General features: G+C 44.7%; 1 protein-coding gene across 3 annotated transcripts in view; it reads right to left on the bottom strand.

Annotated features, from left to right (window-relative positions):
* Nucleotides 1–19,684, bottom strand: part of SFMBT2 (Scm like with four mbt domains 2) — a 128,024-nt gene that overhangs the window by 10,755 nt on the left and 97,585 nt on the right. For all 3 annotated transcript variants that reach the window (XM_065049296.1, XM_065049295.1, XM_065049297.1), the window contains 5 exons: nt 17,215–17,328; nt 15,915–15,957; nt 15,268–15,338; nt 13,949–14,088; nt 5,283–5,392 (listed from right to left, as the gene is read on the bottom strand). In XM_065049296.1, coding sequence (XP_064905368.1) covers nt 5,283–5,392; nt 13,949–14,088; nt 15,268–15,338; nt 15,915–15,957; nt 17,215–17,328 — 478 coding nt within the window. The remainder of the gene's footprint in view (nt 1–5,282; nt 5,393–13,948; nt 14,089–15,267; nt 15,339–15,914; nt 15,958–17,214; nt 17,329–19,684) is intronic.

Raw genomic sequence — 19,684 nt, 5'->3', positions numbered from 1 at the left:
ATGAGCTGTAGCTTTGTATTGACCTTTTGAGGAGCACCATTAAGAACTGGCTGTCACTTGGACTTCATATACTTGATTGCAACCCTTTGGTTTCAGTTGTCCAGTCCACCCACCATGCACATGTTCAACCCACATCTAGAAAGCTTGGCTATACGGACACTACGGGAGACTGTGTCAAAAATCTTGATAAGATCAATACAAATAACTCCCAATGTTTTTCCCTCAACCACCAAACTAGTTATCTCAGCACATCAGGCACAACTTGCCCTTTGTAAATCCATGCTGGTTCTTGCCAGTCGCCTATTGGTCCTGCATGTTCTTGGAAATGGCCTCCAGGAGGATTTGCCTAATAACCTTCCCAGGAATGTTAGGCTGATGACTTGCAGTTACTTGGATCCTCCTTCTTGCCCTTCTTGAGAAGGGGTGTGATGTTTGTCTTTCTCCAGACATCAGAAAGCTTCCCTGATCATGATAAACTTTCAAATGTGACAGCGAGTGGCCTTGCAATGACATTGGATGGTTTTCTCAAGCAGATCTGGCAGCATCCCATCTGGTTCCATGCACTTGCACACATCCCATTTGCTTATCACCTCTCTAGCTTCTTTACCATTTACTGTGGGTAACACTTCACTCCCTCAAACAGTAACAGGGGCCTGGGAGGCCTGAGAGCAACCCTTGTCAGCAAAGGCTGAGGCAAAGGAGACTTCAAACACCTCAGCATCACCCATCACAAGTGCAAGGCCTTCAGTCTTCTGAAGCATCCACAGTGAAAATACTTCCTTTGAAATGCAGCCTCATAAATAAGCAATGCTGTCTGTGATTGGGGTAAGCATTCCTGAGTTCAGCTACTGGATTTGGCCAGCTCTCAAAATTTCATTTAATGGAGTCCAGGAATATTCATCTTTCTTATTTTGATGAACTGGGCTTCATACAAGACCCGAGAGATAACTCTCTGCACACACTGATACTGTTTAAGCCCAAAGTCCTGAAAAAATGGGTAAGTCCAGACAACCCCACTTACAGCCCTTAGAAACAGCCCTTAAAAAGCATAAAGTCCCTCCAGCATTTTATGTAAAACTGGAAAGTCAAATCTAGATGTAGGCACTGAACTTAAAGCATCAAAACTATAAGGGTTGAAAACCTATAGCTTTGCCTGGTCTTCATGGAAATTCAGAGGATCAGGCCTGACATTTCCAGCTCATCATCACCAATAAATCAGGTTTGACTATTTTCACAAAGTGCCAGCAGCGCCGATGGGAAAGCGACTGCCATCACACACTGCAGACACATCTCTTTGGACAATCTAAATTGTTTATCTTCTTTGCAAGGCTAGTATAATTGATTCTGCGCTGGTCACACCTGACAGCGGAGTAAACTAAATGCAGGTTGCCCTACGACTGAGATAACGCATTCCTGGCAGTGCACGGTTTGCCATTTGGGACACTGGGGAAAAACAACCTTCTCTTCACCGTCTTCCTCCCTCCCCTTCTGCAGCCATCACTGCAAACAAACAACAACATTGTCAAGATCCAAGCAGTTGTCAGCTTACATCAGAAGGGCGGCAGTGACACGACATGTCACATCACAGCGCAGACGCTCCAGCTGGCTGTTGAGCTGTCATCATTAGCAGCAAGACACCATTGGGAGCTGGTGTAGGTGGAAGTTGGTATAGACAGGCATTTGCTCGTTACGGGTCTCTGTTTAAGATTCTGGAGCACAACTGTCTGTCATACCTGATGTCATGTGTCATGTGCTGTTTGCGCATCTCAGGGTATCTGATTTCACGAGCATGTTTTCTTTTCCGCTTCTGCACAACCTGATGCAATTAAACCCCCAATACACTTCTTGATGGAGCTGCTGAACCAAACTCAGGAAGGATAAAAGAACAAAGTCCTAGTGTAGTCAAACAGTCTTAGGGCATGTCTGGCCTCTGTCACCCACTCTTAGAAGTACTCAGACTACCCGCAGGCAAGCTGGTATGACCAGCCAGCACCACTCTATGAGTCTCAACAGCAACAAGCTGCCGCTGAACCCCGTGAGCTCTGTCTCCTCGGAGGACAATGCCACACTGAATGAGAATACATTTGGATGCTTAGAAGTCACTCCAAAACCTGCTGTCCCAGTTCTGAGCCTGTAATGATCCATTCTGTGGCTTGATGAAGTTGAAAGAGGCTGCTTGACTCACTGAAGAGCTGAGATTGCTGCCTCCTGGGGTAGCCAGCACACAGGAACATGTACACAGTCTGTGGCTGGCTGGCCAACACAAAATACAAAACCTCTCTGCTGGAAAGCATTGGTATATTTTCAGCTGTCAAATTATGTAGATATAAGGTATATCACAGTATCACAGTATGTTTGGGATTGGAAGGGACCTCAAAAGATCATCTAGTCCAATCCCCCTGCTGGAGCAGGAACGCCTAGGTGAGGTCGCACAGGAACATGTCCAGGCGGGTTTGAATGTCTCCAGGGAAGGAGACTCCACAACCCCCCTGGGCAGCCTGTTCCAGGCTCTGTCACCCTTACTGAGAAGAAGTTTTTTCTCAAATTTAAGTGGAACCTCTTGTGTTCCAGCTTGATCCATTACCCCTTGTCCTATCATTGTTTGCCACCGAGAAGAGCCTGGCTCCATCCTCATGGCACTCACCCTTTATATATTTATAAACATTAATGAGGTCCCCTCTTAGTCTCCTCTTCTCCAAACTAAAAAGGCCCAGCTCCCTCAGCCTTTCTTCATAAGGGAGATGCTCCACTCCCTTCAGCATCTTCATTGCCCTACGCTGGACTGTCTCCAGCAGTTCCCTGTCCTTCTTGAACTGATGGGCCCAGAACTGGACACAATATTCCAGATGTGGTCTCACCAGGGCGGAGTAGAGGGGAAGGAGGACCTCTCTCGATCTACTAACCACCCCCCTTGTAATCCACCCCAGGATGCCATTGGCCTTCCTGGCCACAAGGGCACAGTGCTGGCTCATGGTCATCCTGTTGTCCACCAGGACCCCCAGGTCCCTTTCCCCTACACTGCTCTCTAATATGTAATTTCCAAACCTATACTGGAACCTGGGGTTGTTCCTGCCCAGATGCAGGACTCTACACTTTCCCTTGTTAAATTTCATCAGGTTATTCCCCGCCCAACTCTCCAGCCTGTCCAGGTCCCGCTGGATGGCAGCACAGCCTTCTGGCGTGTCAACCACTCCTCCCAGCTTAGTGTCATCAGCAAACTTGCTGATAGTACACTCTATTCCCTCGTCTAAATCGTTAATGAATATATTGAATAATATTGGCCCCAGTACTGACCTCTGAGGCACTCCACTAGATACTGGCCTCCAATTAGACTCCGCACCATTGACTACCACTCTCTGGCTTCTCTCCTTAAGCCAGTTTGCAACCCACCTCACTACTCTATTGTCTAGACCACACCTCCTCAACTTAGCTGTGAGGATGCTGTGGGAGACTGTGTCAAAGGCTTTACTGAAGTCAAGATAGACCACATCCACCGCTCTGCCACCGTCCATCCACCTTGTTACATTCTCATAAAAGGCTATGAGGCTATCACAGCAGGCTGGCTGCCCTGCTAAACAGATGGGAGAAGGAGGCAGACAAAGGAATGACTGGGTCATGGGGGGAGGTAATGGGGATGGAGATGCTCATTACAGGATGGTTAGCACATCAGGTAACAGTGAGGGAGAGTAGTGGTTGATGTGATACGGAAGAGTGACAATGTCTAGAGGCCCACGTACTCATAACTGAGTTGGTCTTGGTGTATCAAGCTGCCTGGGGTTCTCAGTGGACTGGGCTGTAGACATAGCTGACAAGACATCCCGGCACTTAATGATCAGTTAAACATTTTCCAGGCTGTCTCCCATTAGACATAAGGATTGCAGCCTGTAAGATCAATTCTTTGCAGGACAGGACATTAAGCTGGGGCATTACATCTTGATTTCACAACTGCTAAGTACTTGTAGAAGTGCATTATCTGATATTTGCCAGTACAAGGTGTGGGAGCTTGGAATAAATTAAAAACAGGTCACGGACAATGACTTGTTTTTAATGAAAAAATGCATGTCCAAGGATGACTTTCAGATTTCCATCCACAAAAACTCAAAAATTTGACTTTCTGCATAGGTGAAAGAAGCGAATTAAAAATAGTATTTTCTAGTAGCTTTTCATTTCTGATTACAATCTTCCTTTAGAAAAGCAGTTTCTGAGTACACAGAATAAAAGGTTCTCAATTCTCTCCCTCAACCAGAGCACACATGAGTTTTCTGCAAGATCTGCAGGGCCAAAGATCAAATACAATAGCAATCAATAGCGCCATATTTGACAGCCAATAATTTCAAATGACCAAGAGAAAATTGCTTTTATTTGAAGAGGAGTAACAGCGCTCAGTACAAAGGATGAGATTCACTGCATTTAACTTCAGTACTCAAAAAGTCAAGGTGACCAAGTTAGTCAATGGAGAGATGTCTTCAAAGAACTATTTGTTGACATCGTCAAGGTGACCAAGTTAGTCAATGGAGAGATGTCTTCAAAGAACTATTTGCTGACATCCAACTTGAAGTGGGGAAGAATTGCTCTTTGGATGGACTCTGGAGAGAGGTGATATTCCTCTCCTTCAGAAAGACAATGGTTGTTGAAATACATCCTAAGTGTAGTGCCCATTATAAAAAGAAGACATAAATGGGTAGATTTTGAAGCTGGAAGGGGAAATTGAGTATTTTCTAGATACACAGATTTCTTAAACATTGTTTAGATGAGAAGCATATATTCTAGAAAGAATCTTGATCTGAATCCCAGATCTGCTAGTATTTTGTCCTAATCCCTTTCCTGCTTAAAACTGTGCCCCTCCTATTTTGTTTGCACTTGGTTTTTGTGGCATTCATTCTTGTCAGGTTTTTCTGCACTGGAGTGACAGGGTCTATATTAAAAGCAGTAATACTCCTACATTTTGGAAGCCAGGAACTGAATTAATTCAACAATAGCCAAGCTTATAGGAACAGCTTATCATAAAACTCAGGACTTCCCTGAGTAAACATGGCATTTTTCATCAAAATCTGGATGGATGCTTAGAGAAACACAATAGAAATGAACCATTCAGGTGAATACTTCATTTGCTTAAGTTGCTACAGAATGAGACGACTAATTCAATGAAGCAAGATGATAATTAGAAAAGTGAAACTCTCACAATAAAAAAAACCCCTTTGTTCCTTTTTTTTTTTTTCCTCTGCCCAGTCAGTTCCATTTTTTAAGCCTTCTGAATAAAAGAACACATGCTGAAGACTTACTTTGCTTTAAGTGTTTCCTCTTGGAAATTCCACTGAGGGTCTTCCACTAGCTGCAATTCTCGTAAAACACTCCCTGGCTTGTAAGCTGCATTGATCACCATGCTGAGAACCTATTGAGAGACAAAACCAACAACACTGATGGGTTCAACAGTCGTTCTTGACCACACTGAATACGATCCCAGGTGCTGCATAGGCAGGAGCAGCTTCCGGTTCCACCTTATGTTCAAGGCTGCACAGGGTAAGTGCTAGATGCAAAGAGAAGAGGTCCCAGATTGGATCAATGTGCTAAACATACTGTAGATAACACATTGATCTGATACCGTGACTGCATTAAGTGCTGGCAGCTAAGCCCAAACATCTCATGATAATCAGTATTTTCCTTTGAGACAGACCTTCTCACCCATAGAATATTCCATTCCCTGCATCCGCACTGGCTCAATTTAATAAAAAATGAAAATAATTCTGATGGTTCAACCAGGTACAAAGTCACGTGTACCATTACACACTGACTACTAAAGAGGAAACTCACTCACACACCTAAGGTCAGCAATATGCTTAAGCATCTGAGTGCTGCGTGCCTTGGCTTCATAAACAGAATGTTAATAAAGTTTACACAAAAAGAGCTTGCAGGAGGTGTCCCTGAAACCCAGTGTGTGTCTACTCCGTACAACAAAACGTGCCAATCCATTTAATCCAAAGCCCCTGAGAATAAAAATGATTCCTACTATTGGCTCAGGGAATCCCAGCTTTAATAGTCTACACTTGGCCTAAGGAGATAAATACAAGAAAAACAAATCTCTTAGCAGCACCAGACCATGTGTTTGAACATTCTGCATCATATGTATGTGAATGACCCCATAGCGAGTCTGGATTGGTTTTGATATAATTTAGCTCTTTACCTAACACCTGTTCTTAATTCTTCGGAGGCTCACAAATGATGTCGGTAGGATGAGCTTTAAGCTTCCCCAAAATCCATAAAAGTGGTTCATCAGAAATGAAAACCTGATAAGGTTATATTGCAAAGAGCAAAAACAGCAATGTGTTCATGTTTTGGGCATTTTTTCCTGTTTTTTATGACTTTTTTTTTTTTTTTTAATTCAGCAACCTGAGGATTTTCTAGTGTTTCGAAAACCTCATAGGATTAATTATTTTCAGGCAAAGGCTTCATTTAATGCTGCACAGTACCATGTAAAATGGCAGTGGTTTGAGTTGCCTGTCTAGGTTATTTATTAGAAGCAAACTCTCATTTATCATTGGGCCCTTGGAAACATTACTTGAGCCGCTTTTAAGAAAGTGCAATTAGAGACACCTAAAGCAATGCCCAATAACAGCACCAGTGTTTTATGCAGCTCTGACCACCTGTACATCTCAAGTACTCTATGAGGAAGGGTAGGAGCATATTCCCTTTCTCACATAAGGGGAAACTACAACAGAGATTCACCCACAGCTCTTCATCTGGTTCCCATCTCATCACACAACCCACTATACTGATTACTAAGAGACATGGATTCCCAAGAGAAAAAAATAAAGCTCTGAGTGAGCCCATCCAATTGTTCATCCACACGCTTTCTTGCCTGCTACTCAACATACAAACTGATGGGGCAATGGACTCTAACACAAGACACTACGATGGACAGGAGGAAGAAATTGTTGGCCCTGAGGGTGGTGAAACACTGGACCAGGTTGCCCAGAGAGGTGGTGAATGAACCATCCCTGGAGACATCCCAGAGCCCCCAGACGGGGCTCTGAGCAACCTGAGCTGGTGAAGATGTCCCTGCTCATGGCAGGGGTGGCACTGGATGAGCTTTGAAGGCACCTTCCATCCCAAGCCATTCTATCATTCTATGACACGGAGATATGATGCAGGGAAGCCAAAAATGAGTTTTCAAAAAAGCGTCACATGCCAGGATAGCTCCCATGCTCATTCACAACCCATCAGACGTGTTTTCCTCCTGAACAGCACATCCAGGGAGTCATCTAATGCCTACATGGGAGCTTGTTGGGAAAGTTCTCCTTCAGAATCCTTTTCCACCCAGGAGCAGAAAGCAAACATCTCTTACTGACCAATTCCCACAAACAAGGCTGCCCTGCTCCATTTTCAGGTTGATGGTGTTTGTAAGAGTTGTCAGAACAGTTAGGAAATGAGCAAGAAAATAAAACCTGACCCTGCAAACAACAGTGTGGCCCTGCCTGGGCATTATCCCAGACACCTAATCAACCCCAGCCTTGCAAAGACACCCACACCAGGACTTTTGTCAAAGCTGGCTTGTCATCAGCAGGATTCTGTAAACTTCTAAACTCATTTTACAAAAGAGTGTTTTGTAAGAAGAATAATTTCCCTTTAAGGGAATAAAAAAATGTGGTTTTTTTTAAAAAAAAACAACACACCAAACTTCTGTTTTTTTCTCTTCTTGTATCTCAAAAAGTCACTGAGTTTGGCATTCTACCCTGCAGCAGGAGTCCATCACCATGCTAACAGTGTTATCTTCTAACAGCATTATCACTTCATATTACACACTATTAAACACTAGGAAGAAAAAAGAACACTTAGATTCTTGTGGAAAAAAATAACTGTGATTAAAGCAAAACAGTGAAGAAACCAGTTTCCAGTTTCCAGCTTTCTCTAGAGAGAGAAAGTCACTTCACCCACAACAGACTGGTCAAATCTTGATCTGATTCACTAAATTCCCTTTGGCTGGAGTGTGACCAATCTGAGATTTTGGTAGCTGTATTTTCAGCCCTCCCCATCAGGAACAGCCAGCGATGCTTTGGAGCAGAGAGACGGATTAGACAACATCAGCATTTGCTGCTACGCACCTATGAGGTTTTGCTTTGACACAGTTGAACTTTGGATTTTCAGGGTCAAGTAGGCTGGAGTCACATCAGTGAGAATGAAACGTGAGAATGATCACACAGCACCACCACAAGCCTCTACCCAACCTTATAGCACCGCACCACCACAAGCCTCTACCCAACCTCATAGCACCTGACATCTTAGCTGTAAAGACGTCCATGCCATAGATTTTCAAGTGCACAAGGGCCCTTTTCTGAGCATGTCATAAAATTGTAGAATCATTGAGGTTGGAAAAGACCATTAGAATCATTGAGTCCAACTGCAGATGCCTCTGACCTTGGAACTGGATCTTCCAGAGGCCAATAGCAGGTTTAGATGTGCCTGATGCCATCGGGCAGTTCAGCACCTTTCTTCCCATCATAGGTTTTTGGTATTCACACATTTCCCATCCCTCCACCACTATTAATTAATGGTCCCAACGCTGGATGAAGCTTCCTCAGGAGATATCACTGATGAACTGTGGTTTAAAATACCATTACACTTCTCCTGATGTTCAAGATCAGCATCCTTGTGAGGAGAAACTAAATTTCCCTCCTCTTTCAGAGATGTGAGCCCACATCTTTTACTTATCAGGATAGACCCTGACTCTCAGGACAGCCTCAGGCAGGAAAATAAGAAGTTATTTTATTTTCCTTGGAATAATGACGTGCCTGTAGGACAGAGAGGGAAGGAAAAAAAGAATTCTTTGGGATTTCTTCATTAGAAGGTCAAGCACCCAGAACTGAGCTTTTGCCATAGTCAAGGCTGTAGGACTGTTGACACGTTTACAATAGTCCATGACATTTCAAAAATATCAATAGCCAGTTCCTAAATTGAAGGAACCATTAGAGATGAAGTCCACAAGGCAGTCTTAAAGAGGATGTTAGTGAATCCTCTTTCAGAAATGCAATTTATTTTCCAGACTATAGAAGGTTTCTGCCATTCCAACATCGTACCTGATCACTGAAGATAACACTATCAGCCTGGCTCAATCATACACCTAAGGCTCAGCACAAGCTACTTAATTTTCTTAGCACCATGATTTAATTATGCAAATTTCTCCTAGGAAGTCATGCTGTGCTTCAAAATAATCCAGTTGCACAGTGCAATAGCCTTCCTTCACAAATGCTGGCTGATTTCTCCTGTTTGCTTCAGCTGGACAGTCACATTACTTTTAAGTCCATTTACTTTTTAAATAGATAATGAACAAAGTGTCTTAAAAATAGTAAGAACAGTAAGCAATGAGGCTAATTAATCCTTACAGCATATTCCCCTAAAATATGGTGGGTTATAGATCATCTGAAGTCTTAAAAACACGTCTCATTTTGGTTAAACAGCGTTGCCGTGGTAAGTTGTTGGCATGGGTGGAAGAACTGTTAAGACTTTTTATTTTTACATTCTGACCCAAGAACTGAATCTAAAGTTGACAATGTGTTTATTTTAACTTAGATTTAGCATTTATTCTGTATCTTAGCTACTACACAGTCACCATTTCTCAGCCCAGCTGCAGTTGTTGGATGGCAATAGTTGATGTCTTCACTGTATTTGGCTCTAAGTTTCAACTTATTTTCCAAACAAGCATCTCAGGAATGAGATAAGCTTTGCAGCTATTAACAGGAATTACCACCTCACTTGCCTCTTGGGATGAAAGAAACCACAATAAACCACCGGTCTCAGCAGAGACTTGCGCTGGCACCAGGAATAATGAACAGCCAAGCTTAAAAAAATAAGTTTGGCGCTAGATAATACAAGAGTTACCTGTCGCTCACCTAAGGCGCTTACAGATGCAAGGATACATGAACACAAAGGGAATTTAAATCAGTATTTTTGAACATACTACCAAATAAGTTCAATTGTTATCAAGATTTTCCTGGGAAACGTTGCTCACAGGCTGCCATTCTGGAAGGCACCTTAGCAGCTTCCTTCTGCTGAGCTCACAACCTCTGGACCCAACACTAGGACAAAGCAACTGGGCAGAAATCAGGGAGATGCACTAACAACACAGAACTTGGTAGAAACGCCTGTTCTTTTGGAAAAGAGGTGCTGCACAAAAGCAAACCTATCTGTTCTGCTTTCGTCCCAACATCCCAGGTGACAATAGCCCGGACTAATCAAATGGAAGGTGTTCCCACTCCACACTACAAGGGTATCTCCCAACCTTGTGTAATCCAGAGCCAGGTAGCACTGACCCACAGCTATCTCACTACCAGCATGCAAGCGAGTAGCACCGGGTTGTCTGGAGCTGGATCCAGGATGATCCTTCAAAAAAAAGAGGCTGAGGGGAGACCTTCTCGCTCTCTACAACTACCTGAAAGGAGGTTGGAGCATGGGGGGTGTTGGTCTCTTCTCCCAAGTAGCAAGCACTAGGACCAGAGGAAATGGCCTCAAGTTGCACCAGGGGAGGTTCAGATTGGATATTAGGAAAAATTTATTCACGGACAGGGTTGCCAGGCATTGGAACAGGCTGCCCAGGGCAGTGGTGGAGTCACCATCCCTGGAGGGGTTTAAAAGACACACAGATGAGGTTCTTAGGACATGGTTTAGTGCCAGCATTGGATTAATGGTTGGACTCAATCTTGAGGGTCTCTTCCAACCAAAATGATTCTGTGATTCACTGCACCAGTGACTGAGCTAAGGAAGGACAAGACCTTGTGGGAAATGAGGGCTGAGGAGCATCATGAACTCCAGTTGTGCCACATTTTTTGTTACATCCCTCATGACTGCGTGTGAAGGAAGGCAGAGGATGGGAAGCTATAATACTCCCTCAGCACCCAGCCACGACCAAGGTCTCCCACCACCTGGTGCTAGTGGGGAGAAGACACCTGCTCTTTTCTTGCTTTAGTGCAAATCCAGGACAAGGAATGGGGTAGGACTAAGTTGTCCAGCTGTTTTTAGTCTGGAGTTTCCATCAGTGTCAAAGAGAGCAGCATCTCTACCATGGAGACTGCTGCCCACTGTGAACTTGCTGGTGACCAGCACAGGTTTTTACTAGACCATCACTAAAGGCAGTGAGTTGTGGCTGGAGACCAGGGTGATTTAAGCAGCTCTCGCCAGACCACTACTGACTCTGCTCTTCCTTCATAGCTGTTGTTTTGAGTTGTCTTTCCCACCGTCCCCTGTGTGTTACTAAAGTAAAGCACATGTATAATTTATCTATTCCAAACTAGTTATGCTGATGCATAATTTACAATGGCCTGAACTTTTCCTATATAGTGGAAGAGAGATAATTATAATGCATTTGCAGTCTTGGGGCCACATTGTCAGCGGATGTAAAGCAAGACAAAAGCATCAAGCTCAGCACTGAGGTTGGGTTTAGAAGGTTGCGGACCCTTGTGAACTCATCAACTGTGCAATGCCTTGTGACTGTGGTCTTGGGCTGGAGGAAGCATCTCCTGTGCTGCTCTCACCGCTCAGCTCTGCAGCCCTTTTTGGTGCTCTGGCAGCTGCTACAGATCTTCATGAGGTTCAACAAGGCCAAGCGCAAGGTCCAGCACCTGGGTTGGGGCAACCCCTGCTATCGAGGCAGGCTGGGGGATGAAGGGATTGAGAACAGCCCTGTGGAGAATGACTTAGATGTGCTGGTGGATGGAAGATTGGACATGACCCTGCCATGTGCACTTGCAGCCCAGAAGCCAATGGTGTCCTGGGCTGCATCACAAGAAGCGTGGGCAGCAGGTCAGGGAGGTGATTCTGCCCCTCTGCTCCACTCTGGTGAGACCCCCATGGAGTGCTGGTCCAGCTCTGGGTCCTCAGCACAGGACACACATGGACCTGCTGGAGAGGGGCCAGAGGAGCCACAGAAATGATCTGTGGCTGGAACAGCTCTGCTGGGAGGACAGGCTGAGAGAGTTGGGGTGTTCAGCTGGAGAAGAGAAGCTCCAGGAAGACCTTATTGTGGCCTTTCCGTACTTAAAAGGGGCCGATAAGAAAGATGGGAACAGACTTTTTAGCAGGGCCTGTTGTGACAGGATGAGGGGTGATGGTTTTAAACTAAAGGAGGACAGGTTCAGGCTGGACAAGAGGAAGAAATTTTTTTACACAGTGGGTGGTGAGAGCCTGGCCCAGGCTGCCCAGAGAGGTGGTGGATGAACCATCCCTGGAAACATCCCAGGCCAGGCTGGATGGGGCTCTGAGCAACCTGAGCTGGTGAAGATGTCCCTGCTCATGGTAGGGATGGCACTGGATGAGCTTTGAAGCTCCCTTCCAACCCAAACCATTCTATGATTCTGTGGTATCAATGCAGGGGTGTCGTTTTTGCCACTTCTTCCCTTCTCCATGTGCTGGGTACCCCTATCCTCCGCATTGTCCATGTTTATTTGAGCTCCTGACACCTCCCTCATCTCATCAGTAGTTGATATGAACCAGGTATATCACCCAGGTGTATCTGTGAAAAGGCACAGCAAAAGAAAACAGGCTTTCTGTAGGAAACTCAGGCTGTTTTCCACAGTTGGTAATTGGTCCCATTGTTAGGAATCTAGAGAAGCTGAGGTCAGTCTATGCAGCAAAGTCCTAAGATACTACGGGAGGACCTGGCAGAAGCTTTTCACTGCTTATGTTTTCAAAATCCAAATTCCGTTAGGAAAAGAGGAAGAAACATTAGCATAAGTATTGCCTGTGCCTGCCTCATGTTTCCCCCATGTTGCTTTTTCATTGCCTGTTTTTCAAGTGGCAGCAGATTGTTAACGTTCCCCATCAGCAAGACACTATGGACTTGCTTTCAAATCTAGCAGCTGTCAACTCCTGCTCTGCCACCAGTTTATCCTGCTTTCTGCTGCGGGCTACTTTTGACTTGCTCCTTTGAGACCCAAGTGTCCCACCTTCACAGGCAGCTGGATTACTGTGCTCTCATGTGCTACTGTGGATAAAGCAGTGCATATAGGTGATGTGGAGGTGAATGGGGACACAGAAGCCACTCTGCAGTACAGTACAGATGTGCTTTCAAAAGTGGTGGGTGATGTGGGAGGAATCTCACCTTTTCAGTGTTTAGGTTAAGGGCTGGGATTCCTCTCATTTCAGACAACTGCTGTCATCCTGAGCTGAGCACTGAGGGTCTTGCAAACACAACTGATAAATGGAAACCTAGAAGTTACCACACTTTTCCCCCAAGGGCAGGAGCCCTTCTTTCACATCAAGCACTCCTTGATAACAGGAGCTGAGGAGAGACCTTCTCACCCTCTACAACTACCTGAAAGGAGGTTGTAGCATGGAGGGTGTTGGTCTCTTCTCCCAAGTAGCAAGCGCTAGGACCAGAGGAAATGGCCTCAAGTTGCACCAGGGGAGGTTCAGATTGGGTATCAGGAAAAATTTCTTCAGGGAAAGGGTTGTCAGGTATTGGAACAGGCTGCCCAGGGCTGTCACCATCCCTGAAGGGGTTTAAAAGGCGTTTAGATGAGGCTCTTAGGGACATGGTTTAGTGCTAGAGTTAGGTTATGGTTGGACTCAGTGATCCCAAAGGTCTCTTCCAACTGAAATGATTCTATGATTCTAAATCTGCTGGCGCAACAGCAGCATGGATGCGAAGGAACAGGTTGATGTCAACAATCACAGAGGTCCTCTTTGGGGATGACTCTGCTCAGAACATTACCTCTGTTGCACACAGTTAGATGAAACTTGCTCCCAACCACAAACTCCCCACGTTTCAAAAATGTCACCTCTCCCGTCAAAACCCACAAAACATATACCTACCCTCTCTTCCCAGCTTGAAGTTTTGAGTTATGGAAACCACTACATAGCTTCAGGACAATTTTAGGTGCCTTTTTTTCAAATTCTGGACCTGGCAACCCATGACCCACGCTTTCTCCTGAAATCCCCCCAAAAAATAGCTGATCCATACCTCTTTGAGGACCAGCACGCACTTGCCAGGCCCGACAGACTGAGGTAGCTCTGCTATTCTGCCTTTGTTTAAATATGGACCTGAGAAGCAGCGGTGGTTGATGTAGAGCTGGGGGCAGCAGTATCTCCCATTGATGGTGCCTGCAAGGAGAAAGTAGCATTGACGTGCATGTAGCACTTCTGTACAATAAATTAAGAGCCCTTTTTCTTCCTCCTATATGTGGGAAGGAGGGAAGAAGAGTAAATGAGGCACAAATAAGTCTCTCCTGGGACAGGAGGTACAGAAGCCTCTGCTACTCAAATCCATCCAACACAGGAAAAGTGATTGCTTTTAATAGTAACTAATTTGTCTGCAGACCCTCCCAAAAGGAGAATCTGGAATGGATTTCATTCGTAACATGGCCCAAAGCTCTTCCATAGCTTGCATTGGAGGCAAATGGGAAAGACCAAGTTGCAACTTGCCAAACAGGGAATGTATTGGCTGCCTCTCACAAATACGGAATCGGCTCAGGGTGAAAATTCAGATGGAGGGCTCAACAAATCCCTCTTCATCTACTGTCCAACCCAGTAAGCACTGAGGTGCCGTTGCCCAGACCCAACATGGAACTACAGAGCAGTTTTACTTGTCTGGGGTAATTATTCTGGGCTCCTTTATAGCCCAGGAAGCGAAATGCGTACTTCTAAATGCAGTTTATGTGCTATCCAAGTGGTTATCCACTTTTTGGTTATCATACTCAAAAAGAGCTTGTTTCTCCCCATTTGATTGTAACAGAGCCCTGGGATGTTGGCTCAGATGGCAACACATGCTTTGCAGTCTGCGAAATAGAGTGAGTTAAATCCTGCCCCTCCTGCAGAGTCTATGCAATTAACCAGATGAATATTGCATTCTCAGAGCTAAAGGGGAGAAAAAATTTACTTTAGCAGAAGTAGCAGCCATGCCACACAGTCCTGATGCTAACATAGGGACCCATTAAGTCCTGGTGCAAGCAATTTCACTGATGCCAATTAAAAAGTCACATCCATCTCCACCAGAGTTTCATTAGCCCGGTCCTAATATCATTAGCTGGAATGGGCATGCTGCAGGGGAACTCTGATAAGCCCAGCAAGATATGATGCTCACACATAGAGGACCAGACCCTCACATGCTGTCCATCAGAAACTCTTTGCGATGTTGGTGGGTCCACACCACCTTACACCCCCTGGGGATGTGGTCCCATCTCCCCACCCATATGACACGCTCGTTCCCTTTTTGGGGTCATCCCCTCCATACAGGCAACAGGTCCTTGAAATAAGGATCCTGCTGGTGCCAAGAAACCTCACCTGTTGTGTCGGGCTGAGGAATCGGGCAGAGGTCATGAGGTATTTTCTCAACAGGCACTGTGGATGGTAACCTGTTAAACAACAATTTGGTGTATTTAACAGCGTCAGACAAGGAAAAGGGGCAGAACCAGCCTTCAGAATGGACCAAGAGATGCACCAAGACCTGCTCAGAGTGAGGAATAGGGATGCCTCAAATGCAACCCCGTTTCCACACAGTTTATCATAGCCCAGGGCCAGCATATTGCTGAAGAATGAGCCAGGTCCAGCCCTCCTCCAAAATTACACTCTGGTCTGTGAGCTTTAGCCCTTCAGGCTGCAAATATTCACACTTAAATCCCTTAAATTCTAGTTTCTAGAAACTGCAAGGGCTAGATCGGGAAATGCCCTCCTGGTGCATGTCCGTCTTCCATAAGCATCCCTTACTGGCCATCAGACACTGGCTATACAGTTGCAGATAGTAAAATATTTCTATTTCAAAGACTTTTAACCATGCTTACAAATATTTTCAATTTAAAATAATCCCCTTGCCAACTCTCCTGTGGTACCTGGGTAGTAGTTAGCAAAGTCACTCAGTTGCTGTTTATTATCTCTCCTGGAAGGCCTGATGCATCACTGCAAAAATATCACCTTAAAAACAAAAAACTTACTGCTTTTCTGGTTGCACAACTGCAATTCTTCTCTTCCTTCGCACTGCAAAAATGAAGCAAGGAAGAAAATAACCAGTTTTGTACTCTTCCATCCTAAACAGTATACCCATAATGCATAAAAAGCTGTATAAATGCGCTGACTATAAAATGACTTCTAACACAATGAAATGGTACTTAATTACTATCACCATCTTTTCTTGGTATTTTTTAACTAAGTCACTACATCATTAAAACCTACTTTAAAGATGTAATAATACACTTAATCTTTCCTCTGGAATGCTAATATCATGTTTTATGGGAACAGTATAAAAAAAATAAAATAAAAACACAAATATTTTTCCATACAGAAACACATATGGATAAAATTACATTTTACAAGCATGATTACCTCCAGCATAATTTATCCCTAGCTATAAATTGCCATAAAGCTGCATAATGTTGCCATAGCAGTATTCTCCCAAATTAGGCCCCGGCTGCCTGATTTTTAACTTAAGCATATTTAACTCTTCAAAAGGGTTGGCACATTTTAAAATTTGCCTTTCAAATGTTAATTAATATAAACAGAGAGGCTAATTTTCGTCTGGTGGCTTAAGATCGGGGCTGGATAGTTTCTGTGAAAAACGGAAAACCACCCAGCCACTGAGCACTCATGAGCTGCCTTCAAATGCAAATGGAAAGGGAAGAACTTGGTCTTAATATACACTGGAGGCAGGACAAAACACCACAGGCTTAATTGTTCTGGGAGAGATTTAAATTAAACACCAGGGAAACCTCTGAGCAGTGAAATAACGGGATAGATACGATGGGAAGGGGCAGAAACTCCATCACAGGAGGCCAGCAAATATTTCTCCGTTTAGATGGAGCAGATCCTCTTTATGTCCACTCCACCCTACATTTTATGTTTCTTTTTTTCTAATTTGAGGTCCTGTGTCCTTAATTCACTTAACTGGCCAGGTGAACTTGGGTCAGCACAACAAAACCTGGTTTTGGTCTGACAACCCCACCACAAGCCCACAAGCCACACTGCAATCCCAAACCACATAACAGCCTTTCCTAGTGCAAACAATCCCATTTTTAGAGGGACTGATCCCTCAGACAAGTACAAATTGCATAATATCAGTGCTGCAGAGACTGGTCACTAACTAGATTTATTACTATTTATTACAGTACACTTACAGCCTGGTTACTAGTCTGCTAGTTAGGTTGGTGGTTTCAAGAATTGAATTATAGCTATAAGACAAACTCTCTGATAAATCTGTAGATGTAATATCTACGCTGCTTGAGGTTTCCATGTACTTACAAACAGCTTTGTGTGGTGGAGTCAGGTTATAAGCATTTGCTTCACACCAGCCAACAGGGAAAATGTCCATAGACTCTACATCAACTATGTACTCTGGAGAGGGCATCTGTAAACCTATAAATACAAATTTATCATGTAATTTAGACATGGGAATACTGAGCTCAGAGCCATTCAAGCATTCATCATGAACCAAGGGAAGCAGATGATGGAACACATGAAAATAAATCTGCTTCCCTGCATCAAAATCAGGCATCATTTCATCTTCCATTTTTCAGACAGCGATGATAAGGCTGTTGCATTCACAGTGCGATTGCAGAGAAAATCCTCATTAAGAGCACTCTAAGGGTGCGCAGTGAAGCAGCCAAAAGTCAGAATGGTTAAACATGCATGAATCTCCTCACCAAGATGGCCTGATTGACTCTCAGGTGTTTTTGCACAAGCAATTTAGCAGAACTTTTTGGGTGGTTGCTCTTAATGGTAACAGGGTGTATATGGGATTCAACAGGATGGTACCTAATGTGACAGACCTTGAAACTTTTTTTTTTGTGTAGTTGTGCCCTTTGAGTCACTGTTTTCAAGGGCGAGCGATGGCCAACCTTCTGTCTAGAGGTGCCATGAATTCTTCTAGGGCACCGCACTGCACATGAAACACGAGCTGATCACCCACTGAGGGAGCAACAATATAACCCCAGCTGAGACAGATGCACTAATATCTCTGGCATAATACTGACTCCAAAATTCCACCGAAAACCTTTGCTTCAAGCAATTATCTTCCAGTTTGGTTATTATCCTTTAGTAGACACTCTCCTGTCTTGGTTTACGTGGCTCGCACTCAAATCCCATTGCAGCAAATGGAAATATTCCCATCAGCTTTGAGGTCATTTGAAAACAACTTTGGGTGTTTAGTTACTCCAGTTCTGTGCCTGGCTAGCAAGTTCACCCCCCTCTGTCATTTCCAGCCTAGGACCTATAGCTCCAGCACCAGCATGAGATAATCTACTAAAAGAGACCGAACGATCAGCAGCTTCCCCTGCAGCGTCCTCACCTTTGCATCTGTTACAGCATCTTTGCCTCCTGCTTAATGCAGCAGTGTTTGCTGCACACAGCTACACGACTATGGGCAACTTCCCACTAATGAATGTTCATCAACGGCTTACGGTGTAATTGAAACAGTAATTGAATTTTGCGATGCGAATGGCACCCAGGCTGAGATGCAGTGTTTGGATCCGTCTCGTCTCTAGTAATAAACCTGCTGCACTCTGAGTGTGCGTGGTTGTATGAAAACCCAAACGAAGCAGGAAAACAGGTGCTGGTGCTTGTGTGCCTGGAGGAAATAACTTAAAAAAATTAAATAATCACAGAATCACAGAATGTCAGGGATCGGAAGGGACCTTGAAAGATCACCCAGTGCAATCCCCCCGCCGGAGCAGGAACACCCACATGAGTTTACACAGAAACGTGTCCAGGTGGGTTTGAATGTCTGCAGAGAAGGAGACTCCACAACCCCCCTGGGCAGTCTGGGCCAGGCTCTGTCACCCTCACTGAGAAGAAGTTTCTTCTCAAGTTTAAGCGGAACCTCTTGTGTTCCAGCTTAAACTCATTACCCCTTGTCCTATCATTGTTTGTCACTGAGAAGAGCCTGGCTCACCCTTTGTATATTTATAAACATTAATAAGGTCACCCTTCAGTCTCCTCTTCTCCAAACTAAAGAGACCCAGCTCCCTCAGTCTTTCCTCATAAGGGAGATGCTCCACTCCCTTAATCATCTTTGTTGCCCTACGCTGGACTCTCTCCAGCAGTTCCCTGTCCTTCTGGAACTGAGGAGCCCAGAACTGGACACAATATCCCAGGTGTGGTCTCACCAGGGCAGAGTAAAGAGGAAGGAGAACCTCTCTCGACCTACTAATCACCCCCCTTCTAATCCACCCCAGGTACCACTGGCCCTCTTGGCAACAAGGGCACAGTGCTGGCTCATGGCCATCCTGCTGTCCACCAGGATCCCCAGGTCCCGCTCCCCTACACCGCTCTCTAATGGATAATTCCCCAACTTATACTGGAACTTGGGGTTGTTAATAATGGTGTCTGCACAGATTCATGGATATCTTCATGGTATTCCTCTGAGTCCTGCATTGCGTTCACACATTGTTCACTGAAGATACAGTCTCTGTTTCACCGGGAGGTGGGGAAGGGATGAAGGCATATGATACAGGACACAACCTGCCCATATGAGCAGCTGAGCATCAATGCAAAGTCTCAGCCCCTGGTATTCCCTGTAAAACCATTTCCCTCCATAAGGAAGCATCAAGAGGTCACTTTCTCAATTTGAACCTGATGAAAGCTGCACTCACCAGTGGGCAGAATATTTTCAGCTAACACCACAAATCCAGCCAAGGAGCTGATGTGAGAACTGCTGAAGTCAGTGAAGATGTGCATGAAGTGAGTAAGACATGGAGCAAGCCCTAAACAGAGC

Source organism: Columba livia, chromosome 1, assembly GCF_036013475.1.
Source record: "Columba livia isolate bColLiv1 breed racing homer chromosome 1, bColLiv1.pat.W.v2, whole genome shotgun sequence".
NCBI lineage: Eukaryota > Metazoa > Chordata > Aves > Columbiformes > Columbidae > Columba > Columba livia.
Note: the sequence above shows the minus strand (reverse complement) of the source record. Positions and strands in the feature narration are given on the sequence as shown.